Source organism: Microtus pennsylvanicus, chromosome 4 (assembly GCF_037038515.1).
Source record: "Microtus pennsylvanicus isolate mMicPen1 chromosome 4, mMicPen1.hap1, whole genome shotgun sequence".
NCBI lineage: Eukaryota > Metazoa > Chordata > Mammalia > Rodentia > Cricetidae > Microtus > Microtus pennsylvanicus.
Window position 1 is genome coordinate 75,956,341 of NC_134582.1, and position 16,357 is coordinate 75,972,697.

General features: G+C 50.4%; 1 protein-coding gene across 1 annotated transcript; it reads left to right on the plus strand.

Moving 5' to 3' along the window:
• The first annotated feature begins 14,086 nt into the window (after positions 1-14,086).
• On the plus strand, positions 14,087-15,135 carry Hnrnpa0 (heterogeneous nuclear ribonucleoprotein A0). The gene has a single exon (XM_075969461.1). It carries the CDS (start codon positions 14,089-14,091, stop codon positions 14,968-14,970), a length of 882 nt encoding a protein of 293 aa, XP_075825576.1. The 5' UTR covers positions 14,087-14,088; the 3' UTR covers positions 14,971-15,135.
• The last annotated feature ends 1,222 nt before the right edge of the window (positions 15,136-16,357 follow it).

Here is a 16,357-nt window from a genome sequence, read left to right on the forward strand (position 1 = left end):
CCAACATGGGTCCTTCCTACTTAGACTTTTCTTCAGCTGCGATTTTTATTTTATTTATTTTTTTATTTTGGTTTTTTTCGAGACAGGGTTTTTTTTTTCTTTTTAGTTTTTCAAGGCAGGGTTTCTCTGTGTATCCCTGACTGTCCAGGAACTCACTTTGTAGACCAGGCTGGCCTCGAACTCACAGATCCACCTGCCTCTGCCTCCCAAGTGCTGGAATTAAAGTCTGCACCACCACTGCTACCACCAGGTCAAGGGTATTATCCTTATTTGTGTGAGTCGTGACATTAAAACGGCTATGGAACTTTACTTAAAGCCGAGAGAGGCACCCATATAAAGCTGTTGAGCTTGGACAAGCATGCCGTTTACAACCAAGTAGTTCCAGATAGGCAGAGAGTAGGGTTGGTGGGGTGGGTGATGGTCAAGGGGAGAGATGGCTACCACAGTGGGGCCTTTCAATGACCTACTAGTCACATTATATATATATATATATATATATATATATATATATATATATATATATATATATATATATATATATATATATATATTTATTTATTTATTTATTTATTTTGGTTTTTTGAGACAGGGTTTCTCTGTGGTTTTGGAGCCTGTCCTGGAACTAGCTCTTGTAGATCAGGCTGGTCTCGAACTCACAGAGATCCGCCTGCCTCTGCCTCCCGAGTGCTGGGATTAAAGGCGTGCGCCACCACCGCCCGGCTTGTCACATGATAATTTTACTTCCGCCGTGATCACTTTCGCCCTAAAGCTGACCACAAAGGGCACAGCATTAGCACACACATCTGACACTGCCCAAGATGCTTTTTGACCTCAGAGTTCAACCCCAAACTTTCCTAGAGGTGTGTCTCTAGGAGGCAGTCTCAGCAAGGCAAGCATAGGAAGCAAAGCCTCTCCTTTCCAACCACGTAGCCAAATGGCTCCTAGTAAGACTCACATGGTGGGATTATTTTCTGATTGTTTTAGAGACAGGATTTCTCTGTGTAGCCTTGGTGGTCCTGGAACTCCCACTATAGACCAGGATGGCCTTGAACTCAGAGATCCACTTTCTTCTGCTTCCAGAGTTCTGGGATTAAAGGTGTGGACCACTACTGCCTGAAATAGTAATTTTCTGAAAATTTTAATTTGCCTTTTGTTCCCACCATTTCCCTGCGGTATTCTGGGAAAGCCCTGTCTACTGCTTTCTTTTGTACCGCCATTGATCAGCAGAGCCAGAGCAAAAAGACAGCAGTTCATGTATCTGTTTTTTGATTTTTGACAACTTCAGCTTGTTAAATTGACTGTGCGGGGTGGGGGTATGGGGGATTTCCCCAGAGAAATAGGAAAAGAGATAAAAGCTAGGCCCTGTGAAACCTCTACTGCGAAGAATGGTTTGTCAGACAAAGGCAGGCTCCCTGAGGAGCGGGGACCAGGACTGGCCCCTTTGAGTGGCCAGAAATGCAGCTGGCCCTCTGTGGCATAGCTTTGCGGTGCAGGGTGGAAGGTGCCCCTTTGCCAAGAGTTTCTGGGCCTCAGAAGGAGGGAGTGGAGTTTGAAAAGCGGTACAGCCACCTCTGGGTGAAGGACCATGAGGTTTTGGACAAAATGATCTGCAGTAACCAGTCAAGAACTACTCAGGGGGCTGGAGAGATGGCTCAGTGGTTAAGAGCACTGACTGCTCTTCCAGAGGTCCTGAGTTCAATTCCCAGCAACCACATGGTGGCTCACAACCATCTGTAATGAGATCTGGCACCCTCTTCTGATATGTGGGCATACATGGAGGCAGAATGTTGTATACTTAATAAATAAATCTTTTTTAAAAAAAAGAACCACTCAGAACTAAAGTTTGGAGGACTCTTCCTAAATGTGTGTTGTGGGGGATCCGCCAAAGACGGCATGGGTTTAAGCCAGCAGAAAGTCTTTACTAGCTGGCCAGCTACACGAGGTGTTCCGGATCCCAGCGTAGCACCAAGCCTCTCTCAGAGAGAGCTTTTAAACACAAAAACCATGTTCTGGGTTGACATACCTCAGTTAACAAGAACAGTTAGGCAGAAGCAGAACTATGGAAACCAAAGGCAAGGTTAGTACTTTAGAGACTTTCCCAGAGCTATGGGCGTTGATGGATGAGGTCTTTGTCTTCGTTTTGGGTTATGGTGCTGTCTACATGCCGAGTTTTACGGCCTGATGGGCACTCCATCACTGGGTAGTTGTGCTAAGGTCTGGGGCTGCTGCACTCTGGACTGTGTGAAGCCCAAGACCCTCGCCCTTAGAATGGACACTGCCCGGGGACCAACTGACGCTAGAGTTCCGGTCACGATGAGAGAGGGGGTTTAAGGAGAAATAGGAGAATACAAAACTATCTTATTTTTTTCCTTTGAGACAGGGTTTCTCTGTGTAGTGCTGGCTGTCCTGGAACTCACCCTGTAGACCAGGCTGGCCTCGAACTCACTGAGATCCTCCTGCCTCTGCCTCCCAAATGCTGGGATTAAAGACAATTCAGTATGGAAAAATTTGGATGTCTTCTGCATATCATACACAGAAGCTAACTCAAAGTGGATCAAAGAAGTATGTAAAACCTAATATCACAGAAGTATGTAAAACCTAAAACCACCGGGCAGCAAGTGTTCCGTTTTCCTCATCAAGACCAGAGGGATAATTTAGATCTCCATCACCCCATGTTTCTAGCTCTCTCAGTGTCTGTCAGGGATTTCTTACACACACAAAAAGACATTTTCCAGTAAAATACAGTGTGTGTTCTGTTTATTTTTGTTTGTTTGTTTGGTTCAGTTTGGTTTGGTTTTTCGAGGCAGGGTTTCCCTGTGTATCCCTGGCTGTCTGGGAACTCACTCTGTAGACCAGGCTGACTTCCAACTCACAGAGATCTGCCTGCCTCTGCCTCCTGAGTGCTGGGATTAAAGGTGTGTGCCGCCACCTCCTGGCTCAAACTCAGTGTGTCTTTGTGTGTTTTCCACAGGAAAACAAATGAGAGAAGGGTTTCTAGATACTCAGAAATCAACGCCAGGCAAGCTCATACTGCCTCACAGGGCCTGGTTTTTCTTACTTTCTCTACCCTAAAAGCTAGAGTGTTTCTCTACCCTGAAAGTGTTGGAAAGGAAGTGACAGCAGGAGGAGAGAGGCTCTTTCCCCCAGGGCTCTCTGAGCTGAGCAGGCACGGGGTCAACAGCAGCTTCTCTTCGAGGCCTTGCAACTTTAGCTCCATGGACAAAATCTCATCCAAGTATCTAACCTTATGTATGCTTTTGTTCTTTTTTTTTTTTTTTTTTGAGACAGGGTCTCACTATGTATCCCTGGCTGTTCTGGGACTAGCTCTGTAGACCAGGCTGTCCTTGAACTCACAGAGATCCACCTGCCCGTGCCTCCCAAGTGCTGGGATTAAAGGTGTGAGCCACTACGCCTGCTATACACACATCAAGTTCAATTCCCAGAAACCCCATGATGGCTCATACCATCTGTAACTCCAGTCCCAGGGGCCATAACAACTTCTGACTTCTGCCGGCACCAGACACACACGCAGTGCATAGACACACGTTTGGGCAAAGCACATACACATAAAATAAATTTTTAGAAAAGACTGTAATAGTGAGAGAAAAATAGATGTTCTATCTTAAAAAAAAAAAGATTTATTATGCAGTGTACTGCTTGCATGTATGCCTGCAGGCCAGAAGAGGGCGCCAGACCTCATTGCAGATGGTTATGAGCCACCATGTGGTTTCTGGAAAATGAACTCAAGACCTCTGGAAGAGCAGTCAGTGCTCTTAACCACTGAGTCACCTCTCCAGCCCCCTAGATTTTATATCTTAAAAAGAAATCAATGAGAATTCATAAAGGAATCTTCGAGTGCCCAAGATATCAGAGGTTGTTGAATGAACAACAAATGGCAGACGGAAATTAAGAAATTATTAGAAATAAACATTTCGAATATTTTATGAGATGTAATTTTAGTCATTGAAAGAGGACACAGGGAACCCAGAGTGAGAGGATGAGAGACGGCTGCGCGTGAAAAGCGGTGACTGTGGATTGCTGTGTGCACCGCTGCTGATGTGGACGGGGTGACCATAGCCGCCTCCTGCTCCATCCGTCACATTTTGGAGCTAAGACCAATATAAAGTGACAGGAGGGACGGTCACACGGTGACTAGATGTAGGATTATTTTTCGAGACAGGGTTTCTCTGCAGCTTTTGGAGCACGAAGGATTATTTTTAATAGAAAACTTGAATGTTGCTGTTGAATGAAAATGAGGACGTGCTGGGTCCAGCACTTGGGAGGCAGAGGCAGGCAGATCTCTGAGTTCCAGGACAGCCAGGGCTACACAGAGAAGCCCTGTCTCAAAAAACAAAAACAAAAGAAAGAAAATGAGGACACGCCTGCTCCTAGATATGGCTGAGAAGAAGGGTTTCATTGTAGATAGGAGGGAGAGAGCAGAGGCTTCTGGAAGAGCCCAAGCTGAACATGGCCAGCAGAACTGACCGGGCGTGAGAGGAGACAGTGGCGGGGACAGCCAGCGAGGAAGAGAAGAGGAGGACACGAGGGTCGTGGGAACCAAGAGAGCAATAGCCAAATGACTGGGCCACGCAGGGAAGAGAAGCTGGGGGAGGGGAGGGAAGCCCTGGGCTGGAGAAGTTTAGAGGGGAGGGGGGTGAGAGGTGCAGGGAGGGGCCACCAGTGCCGAGTGGGACCTGGCGGCAGGTAGGATTGCTCCAGCAGAGCCTTGAGGTAAAATGTAGCTGCGCTACTACAAATTTTGATCGAGTGCCAAAGGTCATTGAATGGGCAACAAATGGTAGACGTGAGCAAATTGTTAGAGATGGAAGTGAATTTGGTGTAATTTTAGTCATTGTCAGAGGATCCAGTTGTTAACACTGATAAACGAAAATGCTTTCTGCTCTGTGTCAGAAGACAGGGGACGTAAATTAGAATCCAGGGCAGAAGGGAAACCTGGATTTGAGGTAAGTCAGCTGCCCACTGTTTGGGGGTGTGGCAGGTGTCATCATGGGGACTCTGTCTTCGGAGAGCGTGTGGCATGAGTGAGGCCACACCAGGACATTGCTGCTCTCCAAGTGTTGCTATCTTCATTTCCTCCACCACTCTACTTTGAGTTGAACAAGGTGTTGGGCTTTTCTGTTTCTCTAATATTAATAGTGTACTGGAAGTGTGATAATAAAAACCATTTAACTAAAGACAGTTTAGCTCCTGAGTGTCCAAAGGCTTATTATCCGTGAGGTCTGACTGTAAGTGAGGAACCGGGTCAGCTCCACAGGCAGGCCTTGCTTTCTGTTCAGCGTGTATTCCTTTATTCCTGTGGTAGAAGGGTGCCCTGGCCACCCCAAGCCACCCTGCCCCCTCCAGTGTGTGCTTGGAAATGAGGAAGAACAGATTCTTCAGGGCTCCAATGTGTGTGGTGAAGGAGACACAACTCTTGTCAGGTTGACAGGAGTCAGATCAAGATGAGGTATCTCTGTTGTCGGTCTCACAGAGAAAGATGAGCTTGGTGAGCCCCCGGTTATCCCCCATGCTGGAGCCAGAAGTTGGACAGGAGGAATGGGTAAGATTACAAACTTTAGGGCCGGAGAGATGGCTCAGTGGTTAAGAGCACTAGCTGCTCTTCCAGAGGTCCTGAGTTCAATTCCCAGCAAACACATGGTGGCTCACAACCATCTGTAATGAGATCTGGCGCCCTCCTCTGGCATGTGGGCATACATGGAGGCAGAATGTTGTGTACATAATAAATAAATAAATCTTAAAAAAAAAATACAAACTTTATTTTCACCTTTCTGGCAGATGAACTATTCAGCATAAAGTTTGTTGGAAGAGATACTCAAGACAGCTCCATGTTTTTCTGATTATGCCACTGCATTATTATTTTTTTTTTTTTTTGGTTTTTCGAGACAGGGTTTCTCTGTGGCTTTGGAGCCTGTCCTGGAACTAGCTCTTGTAGACCAGGCTGGTCTCGAACTCACAAAGATCCGCCTGCCTCTGCCTCCCGAGTGCTGGGATTAAAGGCGTGCGCCACCATCGCCAGGCTTATGCCACTGCATTATTAAAATGATAGTTTTGGGATAATGTAAATATGTAAGTATAAATAAAAGCAATAACATTCAAAGCCCAATGTTAAGTGGTATATATAATTTTAAGGGATATATGTAATCTATAACTCTTTAAAGAATTCACAGGTAGCTGGGCAATGTTGATGCACACCTTTAATCCCAATACTTAGGAGGCAGAGGCAGGCAAATCTCTGAGTTCAAGACCAGCCTGGGCTACACAGCAAGTTCCCAGATGGTGGCCAGGGCTGCACAGAGAAACCCTGTCTCAAAAAACCAACTCCTGACCAAAAAAAAAAAAAAAAATCACAGGTACGGCCTGGAGAGGTGACTCAGCAGTTAAGAGCAATGGACGTTCTTCCAAAGGACCAGGGAACCCACACAGTGGTTCACAACCAGCAAAAACTCCAGTTCCAGGGGATCGGAACCCTCTTCTGGCAAAATGTACGGGCAACCCACACACACATATAAAATGAATTAAACCAATTAAGAACCAGAATTTATAGGTAAATCACGAAGTGTCATGATTTACCTCAATCAATGGGCCTGGGAAATCCACACAAGCTGTATGGACAGGTGTCCATGAACAAGGTCAGAGCCCCTGGCTGTGGCCACTGTGAGAGCTTTTCTGTGGGAGCATGGTCTCACAGGCTTGGGGGCCTCGACAGTAGAATTGTATTTTCTCACCAGTTTGGATCTCAGAAGTCTGAGATCCAGCTGTCAGCGTGGTTGGTGTCATCCCCCTCGCCGTCCTTGGCTTGTAGGTGGCTGCCTTCTCCTGATGCCTCCCCACAGTCTCGCCAGTATGAGCACGTGGATTCCAGCGTCCCCTTCTTGCGTGGACACTAGCAATACTGAAGTAGGCCCATCCGAATGGCCTTATTCTACTTTAGTTGCCTCTTTAAAGACTCCATTGCAGGACAGGGAGACGGCTCCGTCAGAAAAGTGCATGCCTTGTAAGTCCAGGACCCGAGTTCAACCCCCAGAACCTACATTTACAAAAAGCCAGGTGGGATGGTGTGTGCTTGTAATCCCGGTGTTCGAGAAGCAGAGACACGTGGGTCCTTGGGCCTGCCTGCCATCCGATCTAACCCATTTGGCCAGCTTCAGGCCAGTGAGAGACCCTGCCTCAAAAAACACCCAGACACCCTCTGGACGCCACGTGCAAATGTATATGTGAATGAGCGAATGTGCACACGCACACGTACACACATGTAAAATAAATAAAGTGTGAAATGAGGAGGCAGAGGGGAAATCAAACAATCAGAGTCAAAATGCAAAGTCAGGTTTTATTTCAGGAAGTTAGATGCCCCTTTCACCCCATGGCTTAAGCTTCTTCTTGTCTTGATTGAATTCAGTTCATTTCCTTGTCTGTCTTGGGCAGTCCCAGAATCTCCCCTGCTCATTCTATGGTCACTGTGCCTTATCAGCTTCCTCATCCTCCAGTCAAACCTGGCTGTGGCTGGCATCTAGCTCCCTGGCTCCCACCTCCTGCTCAGGAGGCAGCAGGAGGTGCTCAAGGGCCAGAGTCTGGACACCCAGCTCTGCTCTGGATGTCACCGGCCACTCTGTTTTGTTTTGTTTTTGGATTTTCGAGACAGGGTTTCTCCGTAGCTTTTGGTTCCAGTCCTGGAACTAGCTCTTGTAGACCAGGCTGGCCTCGAACTCATAGAGATCCGCCTGCCTCTGCCTCTGCCTCCCCGAGTGCTGGGATTAAAGGCGTGCGCTACCACCACCCGGCTACACCGACCACTCTGAAGCTGTACGGTGAATGTCTTTTTGTGCCTCAGGTTCCTTATTGATTCTGCGTAGGACAACACCTGCCTTGCAGAGGCATGTTGCGGACCCTGTAAAATGCCCTTATGCTGTGACCTCACGAGGTGCTCCGTTCCATACGGACCTGGGCTCAGCCTGTGACCTTCCCTCAGCTCCATCCCAGGAATTTCCATATGCTGTTGTCTCCTCTCTGTCTGTTTGGTTTCAGAGTTCTGATGTTATTATTTCAGGGTCCCCCTTCAATCTGCTCTCTATTCCCCTTCTGTCTCCCATCCGTCTGTCTCTCTTTTTTGTCTCTCTCGTTCTCCCCTTCTCTATCCTTCCCTTCCTCTCTCCCTCTCTTTTTCTTCCTACTGATTTGCTTTCAGGTTTTTATTGTTTAGAACATTTATTTGGGGATGGGAGTTTGCACATGTCACAGTCTGAGGACAGCTTGTGGGTGCTGGTTCTTTCCTTCCATCTGTGGGTCCTGAGAATTGAACTATGGTTGTCAGGCTTGGAAGCAAGCACCTTTACTCTCTGAGCCATCTTGCTGGCCTCTGTTTTCAAGTTGGTTTTTAAAAAAAAAAAAAAATTTTTTTTAAAACTTTTATGTACATTAGCATTTTGCCTGCATGTGTGTCTTTGCAAGGCTGTCAAATCCCCTGAAACTGGAGTGTGAGCTACAATGTGGTTGCTGGGAATTGAACCTGGGTCCTCTGGAAGAGCAGCCAGTTCTCTCAACTACTACCTCTTCAGTCCCTGTTTTCAGTCTTTAAGAAGAATCTCCCTAAGTCATTGGACCTTAGCCCTACACAGAGAACTGCAGGCCTCAAAGGATGCTGAGAGGGAGAGGTTGTGTGAGTTCAAGAGCTAGTTCCAGGACAGGCTCCAAAGCTACAGAGAAACCCTGTCCAGAAAAACAAAACAAACAGAAGGGAAGCCTCAGGGTAGAAGAATAGGGGACCAACCAGCAAAAGGAATCCGGAACCCGCTTCTGTAGACCAGGCTGGCCTCGAAACTCAGAGATCCACCTGCCTCTGCCTCCCGAGTGCTGGGATTAAAGGCATGCGCCACCACCACCCGGCTCATACACTGCGGGAGTCCTGCAGAATGGGACTTACACAGAAATTAATTTTCACACAGTTCTAGAGGCTAGAAGTGCGAGATGGAGACAGTGCTGAAAGTGGGTTTTGGTGAATCCTCTTCTGAGTTTGTAGATGGCCACCTTTCCCTGGGTTCTCACATGGCCTCTTTTCTTGCCAGTGCAGAGATCTCAACATCTCTCCTTTCGTAAGGATATTCTAGCCCTATCAGGTTATAGTCCCAATTATGACCTCATGTTATCTTTCCCCACAACTGGCTCAAACTGGACTCAGCCTAGAGGGGCCAGGAGAGAGGCAAAGCTTTTCACTGGGTTCTGTTTCCCTCCAACACCTTGAACATTTCCTGCATTTCCATGCCCCATACTTAGGGTTTTGCCTCTTGAAGCTGACATGAGAATCAAGAACAAAAATCCCCAACTACATCAGCATGGTCCATTCACCAAACGAAGCAGTGGTTCAGTTTTATGCCCACAGTGCTTGCTGTAAAGCAGTTCTCAGACTGGAAGAGCTGTGTTAGTTAATTGTGCCTGTGACAGAACACAGGACCTACGCAATGAGGGAAGAGTTCATTTTGGCTCACAGTTCGAGGGGATTAGTCGGTCATGGCAGGAGGGAGAACGAGAGACAGCTGGCAACAGGGCCTCTGCAGTCAGGAAGGAGAGAGTCAGGATGAAAGCTGGGGCTCAGCTGGTGATAGCCTGGATCATTCAATCCAAGTTCCCAGTCCCTGAGTGGGTGCTGCCCTCTAATAAGGTGTTAGTTCACTTTTTGGTTAGCTTTTTTTCTAGAAATATCCTCACAGACTAGATGACCTAGTCTTACCTAGGTCATTCTAAATCCAGTCAAGTTCATGATAAAGATTAACCACCATAGCTGGGTGTGGTGGTGCACACCTTAAATCCTAGCAGATCTAGGGAAGCAGAAGCAGACAGGTCTCTGTGAGTTCAAGGCCTGATTTATGATTTATGTAGAGAGTTCCAGGATAGTTAAGGCTGTGTAAAGAGACCCTGTCTGAAAAATAAGTAAGATTAACCATCATAGCAGGTGATCTCACAATCTCTTTATGTCCTTTGGGCAAAGCTGTCCATTTATGGGACACCGTTTGATTTGGGGGACACCATGAACAACAGGGGTGGCAGAAGCAAACTGTGCAGGGCGTGACATGAGCTTGGGAATTGGCTTTGACCCTCTGGGAATCTAGAGATAGAGGTGAGGGCTTCTGCCACTCACAAACGAGACACTGAGGTTGATGCTCCGTGTTTTGATTTTTCCTTTATCAAATACAAAGATTCAAACTGGGGTCAAGCAGTAGGTGTTTCCTCTGCATCTACAGTCACGCATTGCTAAGCCACAGGGATGTGTAACTTTCCAAGAAGCGCTTCATTAGGTGATGTTAGTGTGCAAACACCACGGGATTACTCACGCTAATTAACACTTGACAGCTCCAGAGTCGCTGGGGGGTAAAACCTTATGGGACTGCTGTTGTTTATGCTAATGATTGACAGAAACACTACGATTATCCTCAGATGCAGTTAGCTAGGCACATTAATGATATCAAAGTGACAGCCTCTTCCTTGGATTCTTAAATATTTAAAGCAAAGGAATTCATGAAGATGTGGGCATGGTTGATTCCATTTCCAGTATTGTAATTCTTTGGCTTAACCCTTTTTGTACAAGAAAGCAGATGATACAGATGATGATGGAGTTTGGACAACTTAATGTGGTGGTATCCTTGGTTTCTTCAGTGGAAAGACTGGCATGTGATATGTGTCACATGATGCTACCTCTGAGAAGACATCTCCACACCCTGCACAAGGAACCAACAACAAACCAAATTCAAGATATTATTGGGGTCCGACTTAGTGAACCGGTTAGTTTTATTGGGGTTACTGATAGAAGTAGACGTGCCTCGACACCTGCATCACCAAATGGCCACCCCAGAACGGGAGACAGCTCAGGGAAGCCAGGAGACCGGAGCGCATCACATAACATGCAGGTGCAGGCAGTTCTGGAGACTGTCTTCCTGGGGCAGTTCTGCTGGTCTCTTCTCTCAGCAGAACTCACTGCCCATACATCCTGGGGCGTGGCAGGAATGTTGGGGAACCTAGGGGGATGGGGTGGGACTTCCTGAAGTTACTGAGTTATTTACTTCCTGAGCTTGTTATTCCACAGTTATGAATTGTAATGTAAAATCTGTGTTTTCTGATGGTCTTAGGCAACCCTAAAGGGGTTATGACCCACGAGTTGAGAACCACTGGTCTAAGGCATTAAGACTCCAGTGGACATCTTCAAGACAATCAGAGCCCAGGGAGCTCCTTGATACTCTGAGTTTGTCTCCTAGCTTTGGTTACTGGGGTGTGAAGCTTTCACATAAGGATTGTTGCTGGTCGACCATCTCTACCACCTATGGCCAGTTAGCCGGCTGGAGGCTCCTTTGGCACCACACAGTACAGGAACTGTGGGTCGCTGAGAAGCCTGGGCAGCACGCAGGTGGGAGCCTCAGTGGGTGGCGCCTTCTAGCGTCCGTCCCCTTGCAGGCCGAGTATCTGAGGCTTCAGCTGCGAGCAGCTGGCAGGCTCGCTCTCAAAGACCAGTCCGCTAACTGCTCAGGGGTCGCTGCTGCCTGCTGCCCCCTTCATCCTGTTACCAGGTCGGCCACCACTAGAACAGAGTAAGGAAAGATCACGAGAGAAACTTTACTGGGGTGACATACGGGGGTGTCTTTCAGCTGACACACCATGTGAGCCTGAGCATCCCGCTTACAATGGCTAGTACTGCCCTTCTGGTCTAGGAGGAAATAGTGGCGGGTCTTCTAGAGTTTACCGAGACCTGTAATAAAGTCTGGCATAATGCCCTCTAAGGCTCAGGGAACACTGTGTGGGGACCTAAGAGCCGGAAGATAGAAGGGAAATGTCATCTTCTCACACAGCCACCACAGCTACACACTGACACACCTGTGGAGGCCTCTAAGAGGTCTGTACAAGAAGGGGCCCGTCATCAGCCAGGCGTGGACGGCACAGGAGCTCGCGGGTTCCTGGTCTCACTTTTGACCTATTTGCTACGAACAGATTCAAGAAGAGAGAACTGTTGCCTTGTGTGCCCCTGGTGACCCCACCAGGCTCCAATGGATAGTTGCAATCCAATAGTCAAAAGATCAACCTGGCTAGCTGGGTGGTGGTGGTGCACGCCTTTAAGCCAGCACTTGGGAGGCAGAGGCAGGCGGATCTCTGTGAGTCTGCCTGGTTTACAGAGTGAGTTCCAAGACAGCCAGGGCTACACTGAGACACCCTGTCTCGAGAAAAAAAAAACACAAAAAACCAAAAAACGGGGGTGGGGGGAGAATAAGGAAGAGATGGGAGATGGCTTGGCAGGGAAGGGAGAAAGTCATCAGAAATGTCATAAAAACAGAGACCTCAGAAGAGTTCTGGCAGCAGAGGCCCTGGGTTTGAGTCCCAGGACCCACGTGACACAATCCTCTAACTCCAGTTACAGGAATCTGGGCACCAAAACAGCTCCTTCCCTTGAGTTTCCTGCTTCTGTTAGGTCCATGTTTTAGCCTTCCTGTTTCCAAACGCTGTCAAGCCCACTCCCCCATTTCTATCAAACCCTGGCACGCAAATTTTGGGCAGTATCTTTAAAACATTTCACTACTTAAGCAAAACACATTTTCCTTGTTGTAGGTAGCGCTTATCTGTGGACACCTAGTACAGTGACGGATTATCTAGTTATAAGGGTAATGTGCTAGAAGCTGTCCATTTTTATGAAGCTGGCAGCCCAGTGGAGAGAGGCAGGACGCATCGACATAGGGGCGAAGGGGAGGAAAGTGAGGGGAACGTGAGCGTTGGGGGCACAGTTCTAGTGAAATTGGGTTTAATTCCCAAACGGGGGTGGCGGTGGGCATGGAGCAAAAATGTTCAACTTCTTAGCTTGGGAGGCTAATGTCCCGCGAGTTCGAGGCCAGCAGGGGCTAGATAAAGCCCGGCTCAAAAACTTGGGCGAGCAGCGCATAGATGGGGCAGATTAAACAAACGAGCTCTGGCTGGCGTGTACGGAGCATGTCTGCAGGAGCCTACAGCAGGGGGACAGGGCAGAGAGCATCGCTAAGGCCACCGCGGGCCGGGGCTCGGGCCCTGTCCCGGTCCGAAGGGCTTTTGGAGTTGTCACTTCACTCAGGCTCGCTTCTGGCATGGGGCCTGAGCCACGCTAGTTTATCCGGGCCACTAGCCCACCTAAACGGCCAGTAACCGCCTTCGGGGCAGGCCTCGGCCCTCCATCTTTGCGCCCCGGGAGGGGAGCCGAAGCCAGGCGCGGGCCCGTCCCAACAGTCAAGGTTTCAAAAAGCCCGCGCGGGGACCCGGGGCAGATCCGTTGGGAACGGCCAGCAGCGCCGCGAGGGCGCGCGAGGACGAGGCATGCGGGCGGCGGCAGCAGGCTCCGCACAGGCGGCGCCGGGCCAGCGCGTAAGAGGAGCGCGCCCGTCCCGCGGCAGACGGAAGCGGGTCCGAGAGCCCGGCGGTGATTGGCTGGCAGGACACGTCCCTCAAGGGGCTGGCGCGAAGGCCACTGCGGAGTCGGGCCGGGGCTTCCGGCGAGGGGAGGGAGGCGAGGCTGCGGGAACAGCCGCGCGGCCAAGAGGAAACGCTCGGCGGCTGCGCGCCGGGGGCTCGGGCGGGTCTGCCCCGGGGCCGTGCGGCTTCGCGCCGACCGCGAGTGCGGAGGCGGAAGGCCCGGCGGATGCCCCGCGGCGCGAGGCCCGGACGAGGGCGCGGAGGGCGGGGCGGCCGCGGCCTAGAGCGGCGCTGCGGCGCGGGGGGGCGGGACGAAGGCGAGCGCGGAGCCGATTGGCCGGCCGCCCGACGTCGCGCGTGACGCGCCGCGCGGGGAGGGTGCGCGCGCCTTCAGCGGCCTCTTTGTGTGGTGCCCTGGCAGGGGAGCGGAGGTGGCGGCCGCGGCTGCCCTGGTGGGGTTCCAGCGTCCTCGGCTCGCCGTCAGGCCGCCAGCGCACCCCTTCCCTCCCCCTCCCGCCCCTCTTCCCGCCGGCAGCGGCGGCGGCGGCGACGACGGCGGCGGCCGGGCCCGGGCTCTGACGGCAGAGGCCTCGGCGACCGCTAACGGCGACGGCGACGCCGCGGAGCGCGCAGGGCGGGGGCAGGGCCCGGGTGGCCGACATGGAGAACTCGCAGCTCTGTAAGCTCTTCATCGGCGGCCTGAACGTGCAGACGAGCGAGTCGGGGCTGCGCGGCCACTTCGAGGCCTTCGGGACGCTGACGGACTGCGTGGTGGTGGTGAACCCCCAGACGAAGCGCTCCCGCTGCTTCGGCTTCGTCACCTACTCGAACGTGGAGGAGGCGGACGCCGCCATGGCCGCGTCGCCGCACGCGGTGGACGGCAACACGGTGGAGCTGAAGCGCGCCGTGTCGCGGGAGGATTCGGCGCGGCCCGGCGCGCACGCCAAGGTGAAGAAGCTGTTCGTGGGCGGCCTCAAGGGCGACGTGGCGGAGGGCGACCTGATCGAGCACTTCTCGCAGTTCGGCGCCGTGGAGAAGGCGGAGATCATCGCCGACAAGCAGTCGGGCAAGAAGCGCGGCTTCGGCTTCGTCTACTTTCAGAGCCACGACGCGGCCGACAAGGCGGCGGTGGTCAAGTTCCACCCGATCCAGGGCCACCGCGTGGAGGTGAAGAAGGCGGTGCCCAAGGAGGATATCCACGCGGGCGGCGGGGGCGCGCGGGCTGCGCGGGGCGGGCGCGGCGGCGGCCGGGGCCGCGGCGGCGGCGGCCGAGACCAGAACGGGCTGGCCAAGGGCGGCGGCGGCTACAACAGCTACGGCGGTTACGGGGGCTACGGCGCCTACGGGGGCGGCGGCGGCGGCGGCTCGTACGGCGGCAGCGACTACGGCAACGGCTTCGGCGGCTTCGGCAGCTACAGCCAGCACCAGTCCTCGTACGGGCCGATGAAGAGCGGCGGCGGCGGCAGCTGGGGCGGCCGCAGCAACAGTGGACCGTACAGAGGCGGCTACGGCGGCGGCGGCTACGGCGGAGGCTCGTTCTAGAAGCCGGCTTGCGGATGCCGGGCGGCGGCGGCGGCGCTTCTCCCCTCCGCGCCCGCCCCAGGTGCCCTCGGGGGAGCCGCTTACCCGGGGGGGGGGGGATACCCCCCCTGCCTGCCTGTCTCCCCCTGAAGGTGGACTCGGCCCCACACACACATTTTTGTGTTACAGTCATTGATGGACTCTATTTTTTTATTATTACTTGGACCTTGGTCGTTTTTATACTAGCAAAAATGTCTTGTTTTAATTTGTGTTTTTTTTGGGGGGTGGGGGTGGGAGGGAGTGAACTTGCTGATTCTGTAGCAAAACCTGGGCGGGGGGGGGGGGTAGTTTACTTTGTTGTAAGGACTTGATACCTGGCTACAGCGTTTTCTATGAAACCTACTTGGATCCCATGCCTGGAATTTGGAAGCATATGTAAAAAAATCATTTTTACGTTTTATTTTTAATAAATCATTGTGTTTGACCGTACATGTCTAACATTTTTTTTCCTAGGATCCACCCCTTACCGTTTTCAAGGATATTTTTGTTAGTTTTTGATGTGTACTTTGAGAAACTTAAAAGGAGGTCTTGTGGGTTATTTTTTTCTTCCCGTTGCCCAGCTAGTGATGTGTTGACTTTACCCCTTAGAGTCAAAACTTTTTGAAGTGGTGGATGTGGCTGTTTAAAGTTTCTGTGCATCCATCCATCGCCTTGTAATAAGCGAGTAAGCTAATCATCTTGACATGGTTGGTCACTTCTTTCTATGAGAATTTACTTCAGAATATGTACTGTGTAGTTTTAAAGGAAATAGTTTGTGTTTAAGCATGTGTTCTCATTCATATAAAACTGTTTAAAACTATTTTAGATGGCCTAGTTTCATCCTTATTGGTTTGTCTGTAATGAATGGTTACAAATAAGGGTTATGTTTACCCGAACACTAGGTGATTTTTTTTTTTCCGGAGCAGGTTTAAAAATGTTTTTTTTCCTAGATCTGAACTTTGTCCTTTTAAGTCCAGCCTGTGTAGCGCCATCTACTGGTTGAGTGGCAGTATAGCTGCAAGACGGTTAAAGATGATTTGTTGAGGACAATTTCATCAGATTTAGCAGTTTGCCATCGGAAATGTGCGGACTTGAAAGTTCCACATTTCTGTGTGACTGAGACGGGCTGCACAGGAATGTGGTCAACAGCCCTGATCAGTCTCTTTCTACAGGAGATTTGAAAATGTAAACTGCTATGCATAGCTCGGGAAGTAGCCCCAAACTGCTCTGACAGCTACTGAAGCAGCTATGTGTACTGGGGTTTTAGGTGCAAGTTGTAAAACAAAATATATGTATTCTGCTTGGTTAACGTGTATTTGTAGCCCTTCATGCAATAGAGTTCAAGTTGTTGTTTATAAACAAGAAAAAA